We start from the raw sequence: 22,235 nt of genomic DNA, 5'->3' as shown, positions 1-22,235 counted from the left end.
CTTCACGTTGTTTTGATATCCTCGGTCTTAAATGCTAATCCTTTCTACGTTTAACTTGTAAATTTCAACCCAATTTTATCATTCCGTACAATTTGATGAATTTTTGAAAATATGCGTCAATAAAACAAAATTGAATTGTTGTTAAGGACGCTACTTTTGCTTCCGCGTTCACAATTTCTTGCTTTTCTCGGGGTTTCGCCCTAAATTTTACCTACTTTCAGCCGATTACAATCGAATATATTCACAATGACGAACAGTCCGAGTCCGAAAGATACCGAAGCAGAAGTAGTCGCGGAAAAATCTAAGAATATAGTGATGGAATGCGCGTTTAAAGGCGATTCGCAACGACTTGCGGAATGTTTCGAAGATAACGAAGACAATATTTATCGCGGAGAGGTCGATGCACTGGTGAACAAACGAGTGGAAAACGGCAACAGTCCCCTGGATATCGTGGCCATTCTGGGAAAAATAGAAGTCGCCAGGGAATTAGTAAATCACGAAGTTGAAATTAATGCAGCCAATCAAAAAGGTTTGGTTTGTTGGCCATTTTCTTGTGCTCATCATCAGCCAGATTGGTTCCTTCTGTTCTGTAAAAAGTGAAACATTGTCATTTGAACCATAAAACAGGCTGCTTCTTTTTCATGATGTATGAATGTTAAATTAACAACTGGGACATACCCCTCTCACCCGCCCTGTGTCTCAGTTCGGAGTACATAATTATTTCATCAAACCAAATCACCAAATCAGTGGAGTTGATCCTATGTCTAAAACTAAAAACAATCCCCTTTGAAAATCACTGTATTGAGTAGTTTTTTTAGTTGAATAGAATCCACTGTCTATAGGCCAAATACACAGTACAAGGTTCACCAATAAAATCAATTTAATTTCTTCATTAATTCAGTTTATTTTAAATCGACTTAAATCTTTGCCTCGGCTACACAACTGGTCCCTGGGCATCTAATCTCTGAAGATATACATCCACGTTTCAATCGTGATTTCACAGGTTACACAGCGTTACATCGCGCTGCGTTGTGGGGTAAAATCGACGTCGTCAAATGTTTAGTGGAAAACGGTGCCGATTTACAGCTGAGAACGGAAAACAAGGAACGACCTCGCGAAATAGCCGTTCGATATAATCAAACTGAATGCGTCGACTATCTCGACTGGGCTGGTACGTATTCCTGATTCCTGATCCTAGATTGATTCCAGGGTGGATCCAGGGGGCTTTACCAGTATTCCATAAGTCCCACAGAATGTTGAGTACCCATTTATTTAGGGATTTTTTCTTCAAGAAAGGCAGTTTTCTGTAAAACAAAGGCACAATTTTTGGAAATTCTGGAAAGTCGCCTTTCTTATCAATTAGCCCTAAAAGTTTGTTAAGACATTTGAAATGTTGTCCCTGGAACCGCGGTAGAGTGCTTCGAAACAGACTTTCAGATATTCACCAATGTTGTTCATTGATATAAGATATCTGGTGGTTGTCATCCATACTTCATCACCATCAACTCGTCTACAAACACTAGATATTATTATAGACACATGTTTTCATTGTTCATGTTAGTTGTTCTTCCAATTAATGTCTTCTTTATATTCAGAAGCTAAAATCGCGCTTCAAGATACGATTAAAAATCTACGAGAAACTGTAGCTGACCCGGAAAAAGTACAAGGTCGTCTCACTAAAGATGATAAGGTAGAGTCCGAACTCAAGATTATTTTTTGGATGAACAATGCCTGATTTGATTCTACCCGTTAAATCTGTTTTTCAAAGTTCTACTGTATAAATACAGTTAAACTCAGTCAGTATTCTGAAAGCTAATTTGTGTAACAATTTATGAAGTGTAAGTCATCAATATAAAGATCTTCCTAGCTATGGAAACTTTAGCCAGTTTGGCATTAAAATCTTGCTATGTTACTATCTACTCTCATTTATTCAGAATTTGAGTGTAAATGCGTGCAACGAAAAACATGATTGGTTAGAAAACACACCAGACGCAACCACTCAAGATTTCATTACGCAGAAGCGGGAACTCGATGACCTTACTGAACCGATATGGATCAAACTTTCTGAACCAGGTCAGTTGAAATGACGACTATCCGGTATTTTGATTTTATTTTCCTAATTCTTTTCGAATGCGAACAGAGAAATGTTGGTTACAAATAGAGCGGGCTATCTTGGAGCGTGAAAGATTTCCGGGCTCGTCCTAGTAGGATGGTTCACGCGTAGTGTCAGCAAGCGTACAAATATCCGAACTGGATGGTTAACTCAGAGTTGGTGGGATCCAACATGATGAAACTATATCAGTCGGAAAGTTATTGGAAAGATTCAGTGCCAACAACAGCGTGGCTCACCCCAGGATACTGACCGTGTCGCGTGCTTTCATTTTGATATGTTGTGTTGAAATATCTATTTCATTTCAGTCGAAGCGTTATTGCAAAAGGGCACGGAGAGATTAATGGCAAATAACTAGGTTTGTGAAATTGTTGGGTAATGGCAGCACTAAAGGATGCAATGATCTAACAATATTCACAAAAATCCTACTTAACTCCGAAACGGATCAATATTATTGATTTCTTGTATTATTTGTTGTTATAGACCTTCTGAAAAAATGGCCGCCTCTCTCACTAAAAATAAACTTGTTGAGAGAGTTTCTGTTGGCGGCCATCTTTTATAGAAAAGTCTCTTTTGCACAACACAGGATTCTCTCAAATCTGGCAATGTTTAACTTAACAATGGATCGAATGCAGTAAAACAAACTGTTTAATCCAAACCTTAATATCGAAGTATTAAGCACAATGCACAATACACCGTTTTTCAGTACAGGTTTTTAAGTGGTTTAGAAAACTACTGACTGTATCGGGTTCAAGAGTCATCATTTGACTGTAACCCGAAATCTAATCCCAGCACTCGGAATCTAGTTCACTGTGTTTTTCAATTAAAGCGATCTTTGTCATTTCAGTGCCTGAAGGTCAGGGAAAGAAGTGATAGCTGTGAATCCAGCCACAGCAGACGGCTTACAATGTACCACCGATCAATACGCGTAAAATATTGAAGTGGTGAATGTAAATATTTGTTGAAGAATATTGTAAATACGTGGATAAATTATTACGAAATTGTTGATATAAAATGAAAATAAAATCATTCAATCTTAGTTTGAATTGAGTTCACCAATAGATTTGGAAGTTTTCATGCATAGTTCGACCGTGCTAAAGTTCACCCTGTAGCCTATTTCGTAAAATTGAGGAGTAGCCAGAGTTTGAGGAGTGATAATATTCCCGAACACCATTATATACACAGACGAGGAACTGATAAATTCCATCACAGAATAATTTATTTCACGGTCTACAATGATTGTATACTCAGGAGGTTGGTTTCGCGACTGGTTGTTGCGGTTGTTGTCCGACGATCTCTTCGCCGAGCGCCTCGAGCAGTTCGCGTCGATAGTCGTCGAAATCGCCGTCGATTTCGTTGATCGTCTGCTCCTCGACGACCCACAGTTGACAGTTTGTTTCACGAATCAATCGCTCGTCATGAGACACGATTATCACTCCTGGAATAAGTATGAAAATACATATAGGATTATGAGTGACCAAAAGTACATCTATAAGCCGTGATCACATGGAGAATGACGATTTGGCTTGGGTTAATCTAACCTGGACCAGACTCCATTTTACGCATAAATCACTCATTACTAAAAGTGCTATGAAAACGACGATGTGGCAAGTGAGGCAAGTCACTTAAAGAACTAATTAGCATTCACACGCAATAAGTTAGCCCAAGCTAAAATGTGGCACAGGTCCGGTCCGATGTTTCTGGTCAGGCCATATTTGGACTAGGCAGATCAATTTGCAACCATTGTGAACGGTTGGCCCGGACCTAGTCTGACAAGGGCCAAATTTGATCCTCGGTTACTGGACCTGTCATCACCAGTTTTTTGGGATACGGACAGTGTCGCCATCTATATCATAAAATTTCAATCTAATAGGTAGCAGACGATATACATTTGTACTCGAGTAGCTGCAATTACAGACTCATACAGTTTTTACTACTTATTCAAATTCATATCGTCCAACTATATTTTAGACTAGAAACCGAATTTTTTGTCCCAATTTGATTGAATCTCATAGAATTTAGAACATTATGGTATACTTAGCAAGACTATTTTCAATGAGAAAGTGAACTTACCGCCTTCAAAATCATTGATAGCATCGGCCAGCGCATCAATAGACTCGATATCTAAATTATTTGTAGGTTCATCCTGAAAGTAGAAGAAAAAACAGTAAAATTTTACAATTCGTATGAACAGCAAAAATAAACGCCTCAATGAGAGAGGGTGGTTAGAGAAAAGCCTTCAACTTTTTACCTATCCTTTCAAATACAAAATGACAAGACAAGAAGAATTTTTCCAGAATTTTTAAAGATATACTTTTACTAAATGAGAATAGGTTTACAGCCCTAACAGAAACAACCGAATATTCTATCTAACAACAAACATTAAATCTTTATAAATATAATTTTTAAATTTAACAAAATATCAGCATTATGATTGAAAATATGAAATACCGGTAGCCAAAGGCAGCTAAAACATTTATTTGAACGAAATTTAGCCGGGCCTTGAACCAGTCGAAGCCTATTTTTGGTTCAATAGTCTGACGGAATTCTAACATCTCTATTGTGGTTCTGTAACGATTATAACGACAAATTATAGATTTAAGACCAATCACAATTGTTAATGGATTATTGGCACACACCAGATGGCGCAACAATACACTGAGGTTATTCGTAAGGACAAATTAAGTCACTTGTCGTACCATATATCATATATAGAAATTTAGGTTTATTTCAACGAAATTAGAATTTTCAGGCCTCCGAATAATCCGAATAATATCAATCAAGTATTGAATAGATATAAGATTGACTTTCTCGATCAGTGGTATGGTATAGATTTCTTCTCATTGACAAACTGATTTACTTATTAGAAAAATTGATTCGAATTTAATTGAAATATAAAATAAAATGAAGCGCTGAAACTGAGGAACTCAGCAGATCCTTGTTTGCCTAAGTAGCAAAGCCAATGCCCAATTAATCGAAATCTCTGGTCAGATGCAAAATTTTCGAGAAGTCATTAAATCACATTTAAATTATCCATAGTTCAAGCGACCGATGAGTTTCTCTCCCAGGGCGGGATATCGTTCACGACGACAGACGGAGGACGCGGCAGCAACCGCGGTATTTTCGGCACGGCCAACATCGACGCGATACTACCGGCTCGACTAGCGCGACTCGCGACGCTGCGTCGACTCGCGCTTCTCGAACTGCCCGCGCCACCCGTCGGGTGCACGCGACGATCGCGCTTCAACATGTTCAAACAGAACTGACGAAACTTCGGACCGCTGAAACAATACAGCCAGAAATTAGCCGCGTTATTCGCGTACGTCAATAACACCAACACGGCGAACACTAGTTTACGGACGGCGCGCTCGTGCGGACTATAAACCGGTTCGGCGGCGATCATAAACAAAGCCAACGGCATCGTACACAACAGAAATACTAAATTAACGACTAGCAACATGATCGTCATGCTAGTGACGCGGCCGCCGGCTTGCGGCAGCGTGTTCTTCTTCCAGATTCTGATCCGCGCGTTACGCGAGTATTTCACCTTCAGTAAAATCGTTACGTTACACGGCAACATGATCAGAAACGGCAAACCGGATAAAAGCGCCATGTCGATCCACGTCCAGATGTTGCGCCAGAAATAGACGTAATCGCGACCGGACGCGAATTCCACCGCTGCGCAGACGTCGACGCCGTTACGCGCGATAATCCCGTGCGCGAACAAAATATGGCAGTTCGCGACGAACAGCGCGATCACCACGATGACCAACGCGAACGCCATCCGCTCGGCGGTGCACAGCAACTTCGACTTGATCGGGTAGATCACCGAGACGAGGCGCTCGAAGGTGACGAGCACGAGGATCCACGCGGCGACGTCGAGGAAAAAATACACGCAGAACTTGTGCACGGCGCACGCCGCGTGGGAGCGCGCGCGAACGTCGACGCCCGCGAGTACGCGGATCCAATACCGCACCAAACCGGTGACCAACGCCAGCGTATCGGCAACGGCTAACGCGATCAGTAACAGCGACGTCGACGAGTTGCCGATTTTGTTTTTCGCCAGCACGAACACGGTCAACGCGTTTCCGATGATTCCGGCGACGAGAAGCACCGGCGACACATACGTGTACAAACACGACGCGATAAACACCTCGACGTAATAAACGTCCGTCGTCGATGAATCCGGTTTTTCCCAGTTGTTATTCGTCGCCCAGTAATCGTCCGACACGGTCGTGTTGTCGAAATCGTCATCTTCACCGGTGAGATTCATCTCCTGATGAATATTTTCAACTCATCATAACAGATGTAGCATCATTTCCTGGATAACGCGTTACTGGTCCTAGGTAGAATTTTCTTACGCATCATTAAAAGATAGGCCTTCCTTGATGACACGTTACTATTCCAAAGTCAAATGTTCTTACACAAATTTCATCATCGGATTCATTTCGATGAAATTGGTCGATTCTAGTAAATTCAATTCTAAGCAGACGTAGAATTTTCTTTCATTTTCAGCGTTAATAGACATTCACTAAATAACTGTTACTGTTCAGAATAAGAATTTCCCACATAAAAAAAAATTTTTTAATGTTCCTCACATATTTCAGATTATTGACTCGCATTTTAAATAAATGTCCCTTTGCGCGATCGAGATATTCCTGGATGACTATCGCCGACTGCGGCTCAAATTTGTTTACAAATTCTCATAAAAATGCTTCTCCGATATTCAACAATCGCAATGAATCTTTATTGTCTTATTCCGTCAGAATTCAGGAATTAAAGATCGACAAAAAATTTCCCGCGTGATTAGATATTCCTCAATGAGTGTCTGATCAGTTGTAAGGCAATTCAATACACTGATACAATTCTATACAATACCAGCACTATACCGATCTAGCAGTAGTTGTATACAGGGCGTTGCAGTATTTTCTTTGAAATGCTTCGGGCTCGGAATCATTGATTTTTACTTCACGTCGTTAGTCATCTGAGAAATTACCCTTTGGCCGAAATCAATCGCGAATAAATCGTGTCACGCCGACTAAAAGCGCAGCAACGCTTCGACATGTAATACACGTATTCTAGTCGTCTAAATATAGGTTTGAGTTAAAAACAGACCGAAACAAGAAAATTGATAAGACTTCATTCAACCACCGTAAGTATTACCACCGTAAGTATTATCAATGGAATGCAGATAATGACATGCAAACCCTTGATACAAAAAAAAATTTTACAATCATTCACCCACTTCATCTAAATTGAACAACCCTAAATTGGTTTTCCTTAAATATTGAAACATGTTGAAACTGAGAAATAATCATTTTTCAATGTATATCGCCTTACATAAACCTAACCCTTAATATTGATATACAAGGATAGTTGTTAAAAAATGTCAACAAACTCGATAAAAAATAATCTTACGGATGGGATGAAGATACACATTTTTCAATGAGTTAAATGTGGGGGAGAGAATAAATCGAACTTACAAGAATCAGCACATCAGGCGCGTTCGAGGCCAGATCAGCGAACGCAACTCGCGATTTTTGACCACCGGATAAATCTCGAATTTTAATCGTATGAGCGTGACTAGACAATCCGAATCTTCCGAGCGTTTTCCTCGCGTCCTGGTACTGCATGTTATACTTCCTCTGCAATATGAAACAAAAACGTAAGCGTTAAATTCTAAACAATTCATTAACTAGTCCAGAGGAAAGGTAGGTATGACTATAGGTAGTCACTATGTCCCCAGTGGAAATGTTATTAGATTTCTAGATTATCCATAAGCATGTGTGAGGCTGGTTTCAATTATGCTCTTACAACAAACACTAGGTTACTTTTGGCAGATGGGGGACCAATGGTTCCTATCTCGGCAGACGGGGCACCTATCTGGGCAGACGGCGTACTCGTTTCAGCACACAGGTACTATTCTAAGCAGATGGGGTTCTCTTATCGACAGACGGATTACGGCGTATTAATTGACTTTTACCGAAGCCGCCATTTTGATGCAATTGCAATAATTTTCATGTCCACTCACAAACAAGAAAATTGGTAGAAACTTCCAAATTTCGTACAGTTTTATATTTACCTGTAAGTATTCAGTCGGTGATTCATCCGCTTCGAGTTGATCACCAGAATGCTGATCATATTTGCCAACTCTCTGAAAATGCAAAAACATGCTACATAGTATTCTAAGTATTATCAAAGGCAAGAAAAATTTCAGTTAGTTTCACAAAGCATAAATTGTTATGAAGATGCGTCGCAACCGCCATTCTCATTCACAAGTTTCCGTCCATCGAGCCACCGACGAATTTCTAATTACATGCCCTTTATTCTTACTCACCAGTTTATGATTCTTGCGTATTTCTCCTTCGACCTGTCGAAAATAAGCAAAATGAAATATCAGACTTTTTCAATAAATCAAGAATGTGAACGCAACGAGAAACGTAACTTCATGACGAGATACCAACCGGTTCGATGATACCAGTGAGCAACTTCAAAAATGTACTTTTACCGACTCCATTTGGACCGACAATAGCGACTAGAAAACAATAGAAATATGATATCGATATCAACGAGCTGAAAACAGTGTTTTTGTTAAGATCGGTTTATCTTTCAATGACTTACTTCGCGATTCCATATCGATACCAAAGTCCAAATTTTTGAATAATTGCGGCTGACCCCCATAATTAAAATTGACACCTGCAACGGGAAAATGTGCACAAAACTTTCATTATCTGCATATTTGAATTAAAATCCTATTCTTTCTAATGACCAAAAACCGCAGCTGAGGATTCAATAATTCATTCTAACAGTTCTAAAATTCTGACTAAACTTCATTATCAGAGAAACCTCGTTAACTCAGATCAATATCAGTCGACCAGTCACCTATTATTATCATTATATCATTCAGTTTTCTTCAGGTTTGGAAATAAAAATGTATCAAGGATGTGGCATCTATCGTACATGAAATGGTTATAAAATTGTATCTACTCACTATGGGCACCTAATATGGGAGGATTCAACGGTGGTGGATTCGGGAATGTAAACTTTACTACGTAATCCTTCGGTTTTTCGAGTAGTTCCGTTTTCTTGTCTTCCTCAGCGAACGTCTGTTGCTTGCTGCGATTTTTCTGCTGTTTGCGCGTTAAAGCTTCTTTTTGTTGTTTTTCCTACGAAAGGAAATAAAACAGACATTGTACAAACAACTGAACAGTAGGAGTAGCAGACGGATTGAGGAGTAGCAGACGGATTGAGGAGTAGCAGACAGATTGAGGAGTAGCAAAAGGATTGAGGAGTAGCAGACGGATTGAGGAGTAGCAGAAGGATTGAGGAGTAGCAAGCAGACAGATTATTGAATAGATCGAAGGTAGGCCTGATGACTCACTGCTTGCTTTGAAGATTTCCCTGATGATTTCAGTTCTCTGATACGTTTTTCCTGTTTTTCGAACTCTTTCACTTGTTCTTTACGTTTTTGCTTGAACATTTTCTTGTATGTAGCTGCAATCATGAAACAACTATCAAATTACAATTAAATAGTTTCAGATGAAATTACTTCTAAGTTTCATTAGACACAAATGTCATCAAAGCATTGAGTAAACGTCATCTCACCGAAATTTCCCTTGTAGTAGAACAGCTTTTTCAGGTCCAAATGTATGATATCCGTGCAGACATTATCAAGAAAACTTTGGTCGTGAGAAACGACCAACAAAGTTTTCTTCCACTGTTGCAGGTAGCTGTAGAACAAAAATTGAAAGTAAAGGTTCCCATCCGATGTAGAAGTGTTATATTAATTGGTTAACCCCTAAACAGTTGCCTTAACTATATAGAGTATCTAATACGTACTTATCAAGCCAAATGACGGCATTTAAATCCAAATGATTCGTAGGTTCATCCAGTAACAGCAATGTCGGCTCCAAGAACAAAGCCCTGAAAAAAATAATTTTGAGGTTATTTTCAAGGATTTATACAATCTTTAGGGATCAATTTAAATTCAAGTGAATTCGAATTTTAGTTACCCAGTTAAATCTGGTATATAAAATTGGCCCTATTGAAATTAAGATTTTGATTCCTCCAAACTGATGAATGTTATAAATGATGAATGGAATAGAAATGCAAATTCTTTTATACGTTATTTCCGTTTCAAAATAACACTCTTTGTAATAAATCAATTGGTCAAAAATTGAGAGTCCTGAAGGTCGCAGGATCATACCTCGCTAATGAGACACGCATCCTCCATCCACCAGAGAAATGTTTCGTCGCCCGTCCCTGCATTTCTCTCGTGAATTGTAAACCAGCGAGAATACGTCTGGCTCGAGCTTCAGCCGAATCAGCGCCGATCGCGCGCATTTCTTCATAAACCTAAAATAATCAAAGTAAACACACATGGAATACAGTTAAACGCATTCAATCTGTTATTGAGTGGATTGTGAAGTGAGAACCAGTTTATAACACCAGCTCTCTAGTAAGAAACAGCAGACTGTTGGATGCCTTGTCATATTAGATCAGCTAGTCTTCACTTAGTCAAGACTTTTAAATCAAATTAGAAAACCCACATCATTTTAAACGCACCTATTTGTCTCAATGTTTTTAACCAATCGGCAATCATTCGTAATCTTAATGTGGAGTATTTCGCTGGTGATTGAATTTCTCATCTTATTTAAAGTGTAGTGAATACGCGTAGATATTGCGTTATATCAAGAAAATAAATAAGTGTTATCAAGTAACTCACCTCATTGAGTCGTTCTTGAAATTCTGTATGTCCGGCTTCCATTTCAGCGATTAATTTCTTCTCCTCGGCCAATAGAGCCAGTCGTTTAGTATCGCTATTAACGACCGCATCAACTGCAGACGTGTCATCGGCGACAACCTCTACAAAATACATATGACGAATTGGTTTCAGTTACAAGTTGAAATCATTCTTACAGGTCATAGAATCAAAAATGATTCTGATCATTCCTGTTCAGATATCCTCAGAAAATATCCTCAATGGGGGCTGTTTCTTATCAAGAGGTTATTTGTGTCACTCATCCAGCAAGAACAACGAGACATTCCAAATCCTTGACTTTTTTCTCATTTTCTGTTCAAGCAAAAAGTTAGATTCCCTGAACTGGCTTACTACTATCAGCAATTAACATTACACAGATAGGCCTATACAGTCACTAAATTTTCACTCACTAGATGTTCGATTTTTTACCTTGTTCGCAGTAAAGCACGTCGATATTTGGTGGAATCTGCAGCGTTCTTGATGCTATATGTCGCAATAGTGTCGTTTTACCATGCCTAGAAATACACAGGTTTTTTTCTTTTTACATTCAGTGGTAATTTCAGTATTTCAGGGGTCTGGTCATTGATCTCTCAGGATTTAACACATTTTTTTCTGGAATTCACTTATTGAATATCTGCGATTCAAACTGACCCGTTTGGCCCGATGAGACCGTATCGTCGTCCAGCGGTGATCTGTAACGTGGCATTTATAAACAAATCTTTTCCTCGCGCCGATATCGAGAAGTTTTCAACCTACAATGAATAAGATAGAATCATTTTAGAAAATTCTCCAAACTTGAACTGTTTCATCAAATTTACCACTTTATACTCAACAAAGTTAATACGGGTATCAATCAGCCTGGAACCACACCCGTTCAGACATCACAAATTAAAGTACAAAGCTAGACAGTGAGTAATGTGTTGATGAAACGTCTATCTTCTAATGTTTCTAGTTCATCTACAGTTTCGGATTATGTCCTGAACACATATGAAGTGTGGAAGATCAGTCTTTGAAAATTTGCTGATGAAATGTGCCTGGTGTGCTCTGTACATCAAAAACATCTCAGGTGAAATGCTGAACACATACGAAGTGCGGACAATCAACATTTGTAAGAATCAATTGTGATAAATGTCAGAGGGAGTGTGGGGAACCTGGCTTCAGAACGATATCTTCCGTATATTCATGGAAATTCAAAAAGCAATCAACATCACCTTTATATCAGTCTGGTTTTCATGAATGGCGTCTTTACCAGTTCGTTCAGATTGCGACACGGCAAACTGATCGATACCAGTGCTTAGATCTCCGATTTGCTTATTGAATTCTTCCTGTTTTTTCAATTTTTTCAACTCCTTGCGGCTCAATTTGGCTTTGGTTGGTTTTTCTAAAACAAATGACAAGACAGTTGGTGATGGGTTTGGGACATGTGTATACTGTATTGGCATCGCGCCGGACTGGAGCAGAGATTTGATCTGATAACGATTTTGATCTAAATAACGCCTTTCTGGCGCTACTAAAACAACCCTTACCGTCTGTGGCTTGTTTCTTATCATTTTCATCGTCCCCAACTGCGTCACCGCGGTCATTTTCTCCATCATCCACGCAATCACCGTTTTCATCGTAATCGTCGATTCCTTCTTGATCGAGTTCGTCGTCTTCAGACTCTTCCGGGTTGCGATTTGTCACTTTTTCTCGACTGTTTTTCGACGTCTCTTGCGCCTGATCGCTTTTACCTTTAGCGGTTTTACCTTTTTGTTTCTTAGGCATGATCACTAATCGATCGGGTACGAAGTTGTCACAGATTCGGCGGTAAAAATGTAGTAAATATGCCTAAAAAATTACGTCAAAATATTGAATTGCGCGAGCGTGGACTTTCTGCAGAAAATAGAAATGACCGGTCGGCCTCGGGGAGCATCGATGCCGTTCTTAGCAGTTACTCAGGCGTGAAAACGAATAGACGGAACGTCGATATGGTTTAAAGCAGGGGTTCTAGGTTCGAATCCGGTTCACCAAATTTTGATTCTTGGCTAGATACTGAATAGGGAATAAACATGGTTTTTTCAGGTTTGGGCCTAATCTAATGTCTAATGATTTTGATGCATTCTGATTGGTTGGTGGTCCCGGTTCAAAATTTGGGCATCATTCAAGATAATCCTTGAAATATTATTATCTAACAAAATATCTTGAATTCAAGATCCTGTCCTATCCACAGGGGCTCGTATCAGAGTTGTAGGTAATGTAAAAACGATAATCTGTTAATCCAATGTATATAGTATAAATAAAATAAAAATAATGTTATTTTATATATACTATATACATTGGATTAACAGATTATCGTTTTTACATTACCTACAACTCTGATACGAGCCCCTGTGGTCCTATCAGTTTGATTTAACTCACATCTAGCAAATTTTTCATGAATGAATTGCCAAACGTTTGAAACCAAAACCTCAGCGAAAACAAGATTTACCCAAAGTTCAACTTCAATTCCGAGCGAAGCAAACCACCTACAAATAAATAAGTACGAGTATTTTAACAGTGAATAAACCTTTAATTATATATGATTACACACAACAATATACAATTATCATCAGCTCATCGACATCGCTTTACACTCACTAAATACCATTTAATCTATCATGAATTTTTGCCATATTAAAATTGAGCCGAAACAGTTTTAACTACCTCGAATAACTACAGAAACATTACTCAGCTTCACTGGCATTCGAAAAATTGGTTGAACTGGATATTTTCCGATTTGTTGAAAGATTCTTTTTTGCGGCTATGGCAAGTGAAGATCCACCAGGTTTATTAGTGCGCATCCCGACAACGATGCCGGATACGATGTCACGCACAAGGACCAATGGAATGATGTTTGTTCTATGTATAACTATTTCATAAAATCTCTTGTTACAACTCTGATGATTTATATATGTCAAACTGGACGGATCAATCTAATATAAAATATCCAAAATAAATAACTGACTTTGATCATACAAGTCTAGAAATCGATTTTGACCGTAAGGTGATACGTACAGAAGTCTAGCTTCTAAAAGTTAAACAGAAAGTACATTCTGCAAAATTTCACACATTTTTGAAAATTATCACAATTTTTCAAAGAAATTTCAACTTCAATGTTTTTTTCACACTTTTCCACATCGTTCTCAGCCCTGCTATACTACTGCCGTTTTGCATTAAAATTTGACCCCCTTTTAAGATAAATATTTTGATTAAACCTTGACTTCTACATCAATGTATAGGTGACCAATTTTTCATAAAAAGAGGTAGATTAATTAAGTTCAATTACATCACTTACAAGTCACTCCAAGGGCCTAAAATACATACCGACAAAAACAAATTAGGAATCAAGTTTGCCGTAAAATCTATTGATTAAAAATCTTTAAATGGACTGTTAGGGTATTCCAGAATTCCCCCAGGCCCATGGATATGGAAGTAGCTACTGAATTCAATTCTGTGACCTTCCTCCGAATAGAACCTTCTCAATGTTTTGCAAAAGCCTTTACTCACCAAAAGGTGTTGTCATGGTACAAATTTTCAAGACTAGGTTATAACACTAGGCCTGTAACACAATTTTACTCGACCTAACAGAGTGAAAGGACAACATGCACATAGAAAGTGAATATTGTCGGTTACGCAGTAGTCATTAGCTGGAAGGGTTAGGATTAAGGAAGGTTACTGTAGAAATGGTTATCAGTCCTAACATGAATTCATTTTCATATTCATCTAGCCCAGCAGCTGGGTACGAATATCACCGGCGCCGTACACCACACATACCGGTAATTATGGAACGAAGATAAAATATGACACGAAATAACGACAACATGAAATATTAACTACTCTGATATTTTGTGTACTGTAACAAAGTGTTCGTTTCACAGCAATTCGAACCTGATGGCATTTTCAGTCCAAGGTACGTTACTCTAGTAGCTGCTCATGCATACAGAATCAGAACATGGTATCATCATAAGCCTATTAGAAAAGATGGTATGGTTAATAGATGATCTTTACAATAATGCAATTACCCAATCAGGACTCGACTACCTGGTACTTATATTTTGCAGTAGTTTTCACCACTAATGGGAGTAATGAAAAATAGTAATTAAATTGAAAATAAACTTGAAACCATTCTGATTTTGAGAATATTTTGATGATTTTATTAGTATTCGAAGTCTTAAGAGTGGTAACTCCTCTCAAATAGTAAAGGTATTCTGGTCTGGTCTGATTGAATGCACAAACTATGTGCGGCGATGCTGCATGAATAAGCAGACGCGGTGAGCCATTCGTGTTCGGATCGAAGTGAAGCGTTCGACTTCAGTCATAATTTCATATCAAATCTTTAACACTGATTTATCTACTACAAATTTCTATATAACATCGATAACTTTAAAGGACGTGTAATACACACACACACATCCGACTGTGAGCAGATGGATTTCGGAATTCCGAAGAAAAAATGAACATAAAACAGCAGTTCGAGTTGTCTTTTTTTGCTTTAAATTAAATATCACTTTACAGTTGGTAATACTACTTCAGTCAGAAGAAATTATTGTACAATTTTGTCGTCTAACGTGAAATGGACGAAATGCCTACCACTAACATTGTTTACAGTAATGAACGGGTGCATCTCGCGGTAATCATTCTGCATCTACGTATTTTTTTCCCCAGGCAGCGTTGTTTTAACGGTACAATGCATTTTCCGGCAAACATTTCTCACGAACATTTCAATGGACACTATATATTGCATATCTAAGTTTTTGCGTGAAATAATAATGCAATAAAAAATGACAATGCAAAAGATTACAAATTGTCGTTGCAAAAGGGAGATGGCAAAAATCAGGCGTGGACGGAAAAACGATGGACGGTGCAGAAATTCTAAACACGTCTCGATACGAAGTGCAAATCTAAACTCAAATCAGTCGTCGAAAAACATTTAATAGTCTCACATATAATTATCGACAAAATATAATTATCGCAGGTTATCTTTAAACCAACCGTTGAGCAACTGACCCCCTAAAGAGTTTTCAAAACTTCCAAAAAGTAAGTTGATTCCGTCGACAGACCGACGAAAAGTAAAGCGCCCTCGCACCCAGTTCTATAGATCTCGATTAGTTTTTGACTGTTGTGTTTAAACATTGGAAATGGAATGAGAACTTTGCAGCTGGGTCCTGGTTGGCTAGAAGCCAAATATATCTGCCAAGTTGCGATGACTGCGAGTGTTGTTTCGAGCGTGCTCCCCTCCTCGAGTAGTAGCGACTAGTTGCGTTTATTCAGTGCAAGGTCTATTGCGTGGCATGCGTCTACTGCGCCGTCTGCTCCGTGGTTTGTGGACCGTAGAAGAACTGGTATCGCTCCTGCGCGATGTCGTAGATGTATTGAATGTTGGGTCGTTGTTCCGGTTCGGGGTTGATGCATACGTTGACCAATGTCCTCAGCTATGTATGAAAAGTTTAAAAATTCACAATTAGGTTACTCTACAAGTAGCAGCAGCAAAGATATCAGTCTCGAAGAATGTTAAGGGGTCAATCAAGGGTTGAAAAATTAAGCGTAATAACTGATCCTTTAGTGTAATATAGAAGATTGTCTATTTTGTATTATATACACCAGTACTGTATATTTTTGCAATAAATTCCTTAACTTAATACTACAGACCACAATAGGGTTTGAGGTATCTTATTCCCTGTAGGGGAGTGAAGGAAAAACCTCGCTGAGAAACTCTACCACCAACAGTACCCCGAGTTTTGACTTGATTTCCAGGTTTCCTAATTTCCAGGTACCGGTAAGCGGCCATCTTTCTATGGCGTAAGTTATGTGGTTGAAGACTTAAGCCCGCAGCTCTGGTTTTTTTTCTGATTAATTGAAGACGTACCTCTTCCGAGTAATTTTCCGAAGGTAACGGAGGGTAATCACACTGTTCGATCTTCTTACACAATGAGTACAAGTTCATCGAATCGCCGTAAAACGGTGACTGCAGTGCTGCCATCTGCAATCAACAGACAAAACCTGATTAGCGCAAAGTAAAGCAAAACGTGAGCCAAATGTATTAGGCTGTCCTTGTTATTTTTCGAAAATTGACGCAGTCTTACTGCGATCTACAGTCAAAACTGTTAATATAAATTCATATAAACGAGGTTGTGAGTGCGCTTACTTCGTATAGTAGGCAGCCTAATGACCAGATATCGGATTTAAAATTATAACCATTCTCGTGAATACGCTCAGGAGACATGTAGTACGGTGTTCCAACTGAAAACAAATAATATCATAACCAAAATTCAACACATTGAATGCAGTTTCCTGATGACAAGGATTTACTAAAACATCGAACACTTTTCTTCCGCTAACCAACTTAACGTTTAGACAAATAAAAGAGTCGAAGATTTACTCAAAACGAAACCATTCATGTAGGTTTGGAATTCAGTCAAAAAAGGCATTAATTAAAGTAGACAGGGGAACATTTGTTCAAAATGAGTTACGACCCTGGGCCCAGTTTCACAAAAAGGTTTTCTTCATTAATTTGGCTTATCTTAAATCGATTTAGGCCTTAATCCTTTATGTGAAACTGGGCCCAGAGGGCTTCTGTCTTATAAAGTTTATGCCTCTGCGACTAATCCATTAAACTGACCAAGTGAATGTGCAGCTGTTGTTTTTGAGCTGAAGAAACGACCGAGTCCAAGATCACCGAGTTTTACGATGCCTTCTTGAGTGATGAACACATTCGCCGGTTTGATATCTGAAAAATAAGTTTCAAAGTTGAAAATTCCCTCTACTCGGTTCATTAATTATGATAATTAGATGCGTGCGTCTGCTTCTCGTACCTCTGTGCATGATACGTCTGGAATGCATGTGTGCCAACGCGCTGCAGATTTGTATGAAATATTTCCAGATGGTTTTCTCGGGGATCAATCGTTTGTTCTTCTTAAAATGCTGAAAGATCGATGAAAGTGATTACCAAGGCTATAGATCAACAAGCAACACGAGCCAAGACTCGAAGCCTACATTTAAGTTTAATGGTTTATCCATAGTAGCTATACATAATTACATATACACCGAATGGAGAGACCGATTTCATACAAGTGCGTACGACAGCCAATAACTGAAAATTTCATTCAATAGAATTAATCGATTGCTGAGTGAATCAGATAAATTTATAGGTTCAAAATGTTATTATTCATTCATTTTTGATGAATCATGAATTGATTAAGAATCGCATGGTTAATAACATTTGCGAATTCCCTGAGTTTTCTTGTTTTTTGGTAAAATGCGTCTTTCTAATTCCCTGAGTTTTCCCTGATTTTTCCGATTCCCTGAGTTTCACAGGTCAGTGGTCACCTTTGTAAAGCAAGTTTGACCTTATCTAAGAATTCTGACAGCGACCAGCTATCAGTCGTGTCAGGTAGACTATCGCACCACCCAGGTGAATATTTCAGACAAATTCTCGACTCACCCTGATCATTCTCTGCAGGTCGCCGGCGTCTGCCAACTCTAACACGATATTCAACTCATTGTTCTCGATAAACGAAGCTAAATATTTGATGACGTTTGGATGATTGAGTTGCTGTAAGAATAATTTACAAACATTGACAAATAATTCTTGTTTTCCAATAAGATCGTGAATCTATAATGATCATTGTTCGTGGTATCTTTATCTCACTAAATTACCTTCAATAAGTCAATTTCTTTAATGCAATCATTTCTGGCTTTTGCGTCCATCATTTCGAATATCTACAAAATGATTCAGAAGATTGTATCATTTAATAATATAATAATAATATAACTTTATTTTCCCTCGAATTACAACACGATTATACATACAAAGTTATATAAAAGAATACAAGGTATGTTATAAGTAAGTGTCGTCATGGGCGCATAGACTAGTGTTAAGCTCTAGTCTATACGTCCATGGTGATATTCATGTTGTAATAAAAGGGCAGGGTCTTTCATTACATATGAAAAATATAATTTCATCTCAATAAGTCTATATCTCGACGGTACGCATTCCTGTTTTAGCGACTGTCTAGTTCAATTGAAGAAAAAACCCACAATACAGAGTAAAATTTACAGAGGATTTTGAAGTTTTGACTAAAATGCCATTTTCAATGACAACAATTCAAGATTCTTTAAAAAAATAGAATTTAGTCAAAATGTCAAAACCATGTATTAGATTGTATTATGTGGTTTTGTATTCAGTCTTTTTCTTTTGGCTTGATTTTCATTTCAACAAAAATCTATAAAGAACGATATGAATTCAAATCACGTCATTGAATAATTAATCCGAAATTCTGACGATCTAGTCGAACCATACTTTACAAGCAAGTCAAGTGTAGAGGGTATATCTCAGGACTCGAGGATAGAGAAACTAATGAGAATGTTTATCTCAGGGATTGAGGATAGGGAAACTAATGAGAACGTTTATCTCAGGGATTGAGGATAGGGTTTTGAGTAGACGACAGTATTAGTTATCAGTGATCAATAAGAACACAATGGATATTGATGAGCTGTGAACAATAAGTACTACGCACTAAAGCATTGACATGATCAATTATGCAACAAGTGTACAACAACACATTGTATATAGCAGGTACAGATCTGCGGACAATTTGCGGAGTAAAGTTTCCACCAGTCAAAGGTTCATACAACAAAATTGAAGCATGCACGAAAAACTGTTGATATTCATAATGCTCTAATGACAGGACTCAGTTTCACAAGAAAAGTTCTGACTGACTTTAGTAACTAGTCAATCTGATGATAGGCTTTATTACCAGCATTTCATTCTTATTTGACAATACAAGATATTTCTTAGACAAACAAAATCAAGGGTGGATCCAGGAGAATATGATGGCAATTTTTGGAGGTTATTTGAAAAGGCACATTGTGCCAGTAGGGACTATGATTGAATGCTGAAAATACAAAGCCCCATAGAAGGAGTTTTAGGGTGCCTCAAAAATTGCACAAGCATAAAATTGTAATAGTTCAGGAATCTTAGATACTGAAACTTTGAGGGGCCCTTCAATATATTACGAGGGTACCTAAATACACCCTTGCAAAAGCGATCCGAAAATAAATGTTGCATCCTAATAAATTTCAGAATGAGAACTGACTTCATGTCCTATGCATTTACAGAATGCCTGAGTAGCTTTAACCAAAAATCCAAAGTTCCAAACTCAAATATTTCCTGGTGAAACACTCTCTTAGGGGCAGGTAGGATTCTACCGATAGAGCATACACGGCGATACAGTATGATAATGTAACGAGTAGACATCGAAATCACCATCGAAAAAGATTCATTTTTTACCTGAACTTTTTTTAGAGCGACGTGACTGCAATCGAACTTACACCGGGCGCGATACACCTCGCTGAACTGACCCTTACCGATTTTCTTATCGATTTCGAAATTTTCGACGCAACCGTACTTGCTTTCGACGTCGTCAGGATTGACGGGCACGGCAAATTCGGCTGCCATTACTTTTTTTTCGAAAATAATATTTTCCCAAAACTACCTACCTATCATCGCATTTAAGCGCGCGTGCGATTGAATAGAAAATAAGAGAAAAAAGAAAAACTGTATAATACGTTATCAAGCGGAATTTTACCTGCACTTTTTTCAAAGCGACGACTTTCATATTGATCAGGCACGTCGCGCAGTACACCGTGCTGAACTGACCGCGTCCGATTTTCTTATCGATGCGAAAGTTGCCCAGCTCGCCGTACTTGTCAGTATCCAGGGCCACGGGCACGGTGTCCGGCGGGGGCATTGCTGCTGCGTCCACATCCGTCATTTTGTTCGCAATAATCGGTGTGTTTTTAAGAGGTACACAGGGGGAGGTATAACGCTTATGAAACGTACCACCGCACGATACAGTGAACTGGTTTATGGAACCGTCGTCAATGGAGTTGTACTCGCGTTCCTGACCTGGCTTTCAAAATCTGCAATATATGAAATGAAGCGCATTCACTACTACTACGACGTATATAATCTTAATCCTACCCAAAATATAACTCATAATAAGCAAGTTTCAGGATTTCCAGGGGCAGGATCTGCACCAACAGGAGCGGAGGCCGGGTCAGCAGGGTTGGGGCGCTAAATTTTCTTCATTCAATAATTCATTCCCACGAGAAATCTGAATTGATACCGAGACCTCGACAGTGAAATACCCCTGAACAATCAAGACCAATTTAATCAATCCTCAATTGATCCAATCTAGTGAAATATGAATTGACTTAATGTTCTGTCCGTTCTGTTGAGATTGCTCTGCCTCTGGTCTGTTTTTTTTTTTACCGGGACGACACGACAGTAATCCCTGGTAATCTCACCTACTTTCCAAATAGTGAGTTATCTATTCGACGCTCAGATATCACGCGATCGAATACCTACTGTTTTCTGGTTGTCATTGGCGTAAACGAAATAATAAACAACCCGTTCCACGGGAATAATTTCTTGACGGAAAAAATTTCTCGGCCAGATAAGAAGCAAATCAACAATTATCCCGAGATTCCGCAGACAGACCGCCGAGAGACAGTAGACCTAAATACCGACCGAAACCGTCTAAACCGCACCAAACATTTACAGTCAATTGGCGTTGAGGTTGATTTAAATCGAATTACCAAATACGATCATGCAAAAAAGTAAAAACATTCATTGAGAGTTCCCCTGAGTCAATTAGCTACGATCGACCACCAACTTGAACTTGTATTCATTACGCCGTAACATAGGTTAAGATACTGCAAGAACGACGGAATCAATTGACAGAAAAACATTGAAGAATGATATTTAATAAACGCCAAGGCGTTCAATGAACACATTTACCCTTAGCTGGGGACTTGAATGAATCATTGTGTATTTTATATTTTTTACATAAATAAATTCTCGATTCTAAAATTCTAATTTGTACACAGGGTTTTTTTTATCTTATTATCCCGTTCACCACGTTTGATGAGTATGGTTTTTGTACTGAAATGTATATATTTTTTCGAACAAAAGTCCATGTCCGGACCATCGAAGCTTTTTTGGACTTCTAGCGGTGTCAGAATCTGATATGAAACTGCCCAGCTTTAAATCAACGACTCGGCGCGTACTGTATATGAAAAGCGTGCCTCATGTGGTGGCCTAGTTAAAAGTTTTCCAGGAAACTGCATCTGATTCAACTGCCAGGGTTTGTAAATGATTCACGGACCGGCCGTGAAAAGCAGTGAATTTAATAGAAGGCAGTGAAATGGGGGTGTTATTAAAACATGCACTACTAAAACTAAGACCTATGCACTTAGAGGTGTAAGAACTATGCATGACTAAAACGAAGTCCGATGAGATTGCCCTCATTAGAAATCATCACTAGGGGTGCCATCTATCTGTGT

The 22,235-nt window shown here is 38.6% G+C and overlaps 4 protein-coding genes across 4 annotated transcripts; 1 reads left to right on the top strand and 3 right to left on the bottom strand.

Annotated features, from left to right (window-relative positions):
- Positions 1-154: 154 nt before the first annotated feature.
- LOC141908227 (ankyrin repeat domain-containing protein 45-like) lies at positions 155-3,131 on the top strand. Its single transcript, XM_074798159.1, has 5 exons — positions 155-529; positions 1,004-1,171; positions 1,596-1,690; positions 1,935-2,073; positions 2,958-3,131. The coding sequence occupies exons 1-5, from the start codon at positions 247-249 to the stop codon at positions 2,981-2,983; spliced, it is 711 nt and encodes a 236-aa protein (XP_074654260.1). The 5' UTR covers positions 155-246; the 3' UTR covers positions 2,984-3,131.
- A 186-nt stretch (positions 3,132-3,317) lies between these two features.
- On the bottom strand, positions 3,318-13,351 carry LOC141908226 (ATP-binding cassette sub-family F member 1-like). Its single transcript, XM_074798158.1, has 18 exons — positions 13,269-13,351; positions 12,398-12,698; positions 12,083-12,252; positions 11,523-11,623; positions 11,301-11,386; positions 10,836-10,975; positions 10,317-10,465; positions 9,950-10,033; positions 9,716-9,840; positions 9,492-9,604; positions 9,102-9,276; positions 8,732-8,806; positions 8,575-8,645; positions 8,448-8,480; positions 8,193-8,264; positions 7,594-7,755; positions 4,184-4,256; positions 3,318-3,548 (listed from the first exon to the last, which is right to left on the bottom strand). Exons 1-18 carry the CDS (start codon positions 13,284-13,286, stop codon positions 3,358-3,360), a joined length of 2,139 nt encoding a protein of 712 aa, XP_074654259.1. The 5' UTR covers positions 13,287-13,351; the 3' UTR covers positions 3,318-3,357.
- LOC141908363 (sex peptide receptor-related protein 2-like) lies at positions 4,609-7,101 on the bottom strand. The gene has a single exon (XM_074798387.1). It carries the CDS (start codon positions 6,381-6,383, stop codon positions 5,151-5,153), a length of 1,233 nt encoding a protein of 410 aa, XP_074654488.1. The 5' UTR covers positions 6,384-7,101; the 3' UTR covers positions 4,609-5,150.
- A 27-nt stretch (positions 13,352-13,378) lies between the features above and the next one.
- On the bottom strand, positions 13,379-21,377 carry LOC141908376 (serine/threonine-protein kinase Nek7-like). The gene is made up of 9 exons (XM_074798409.1): positions 21,259-21,377; positions 20,477-20,810; positions 18,546-18,608; positions 18,331-18,441; positions 17,702-17,810; positions 17,509-17,616; positions 17,035-17,129; positions 16,756-16,869; positions 13,379-16,321 (listed from the first exon to the last, which is right to left on the bottom strand). The coding sequence occupies exons 2-9, from the start codon at positions 20,660-20,662 to the stop codon at positions 16,187-16,189; spliced, it is 921 nt and encodes a 306-aa protein (XP_074654510.1). The 5' UTR covers positions 20,663-20,810; positions 21,259-21,377; the 3' UTR covers positions 13,379-16,186.
- Between the last annotated feature and the right edge of the window lie 858 nt (positions 21,378-22,235).

This window comes from Tubulanus polymorphus, chromosome 7, assembly GCF_964204645.1.
Source record: "Tubulanus polymorphus chromosome 7, tnTubPoly1.2, whole genome shotgun sequence".
Classification (NCBI taxonomy): Eukaryota; Metazoa; Nemertea; class Palaeonemertea; order Tubulaniformes; family Tubulanidae; genus Tubulanus; species Tubulanus polymorphus.
The sequence above is the reverse complement of the archived record's forward strand: the minus strand, read 5'-3'. Positions and strand labels throughout refer to the sequence as shown.

What these genes read in the sequence shown, in the direction of transcription:
- LOC141908227 (XM_074798159.1), top strand. Translation starts at nt 247, where the DNA reads ATGACGAACAGTCCGAGTCCGAAAGATACCGAAGCAGAAGTAGTCGCG. An exon ending in TAATGCAGCCAATCAAAAAG is followed by an intron (nt 530 to 1,003) that starts GTTTGGTTTGTT and finishes GTGATTTCACAG; the next exon opens with GTTACACAGCGTTACATCGC. An exon ending in GTCTCACTAAAGATGATAAG is followed by an intron (nt 1,691 to 1,934) that starts GTAGAGTCCGAA and finishes TCATTTATTCAG; the next exon opens with AATTTGAGTGTAAATGCGTG.
- LOC141908363 (XM_074798387.1), bottom strand. Translation starts at nt 6,383, where the DNA reads ATGAATCTCACCGGTGAAGATGACGATTTCGACAACACGACCGTGTCG.
- LOC141908376 (XM_074798409.1), bottom strand. Translation starts at nt 20,662, where the DNA reads ATGACGGATGTGGACGCAGCAGCAATGCCCCCGCCGGACACCGTGCCC. An exon ending in CAGACGTATCATGCACAGAG is followed by an intron (nt 17,617 to 17,701) that starts GTACGAGAAGCA and finishes CTTATTTTTCAG; the next exon opens with ATATCAAACCGGCGAATGTG. An exon ending in CGGAAAATTACTCGGAAGAG is followed by an intron (nt 16,322 to 16,755) that starts GTACGTCTTCAA and finishes TTTCATACATAG; the next exon opens with CTGAGGACATTGGTCAACGT.
- LOC141908226 (XM_074798158.1), bottom strand. An exon ending in GGTCTCATCGGGCCAAACGG is followed by an intron (nt 11,387 to 11,522) that starts GTCAGTTTGAAT and finishes GTGTATTTCTAG; the next exon opens with GCATGGTAAAACGACACTAT. An exon ending in TATCGATATGGAATCGCGAA is followed by an intron (nt 8,646 to 8,731) that starts GTAAGTCATTGA and finishes ATTGTTTTCTAG; the next exon opens with TCGCTATTGTCGGTCCAAAT.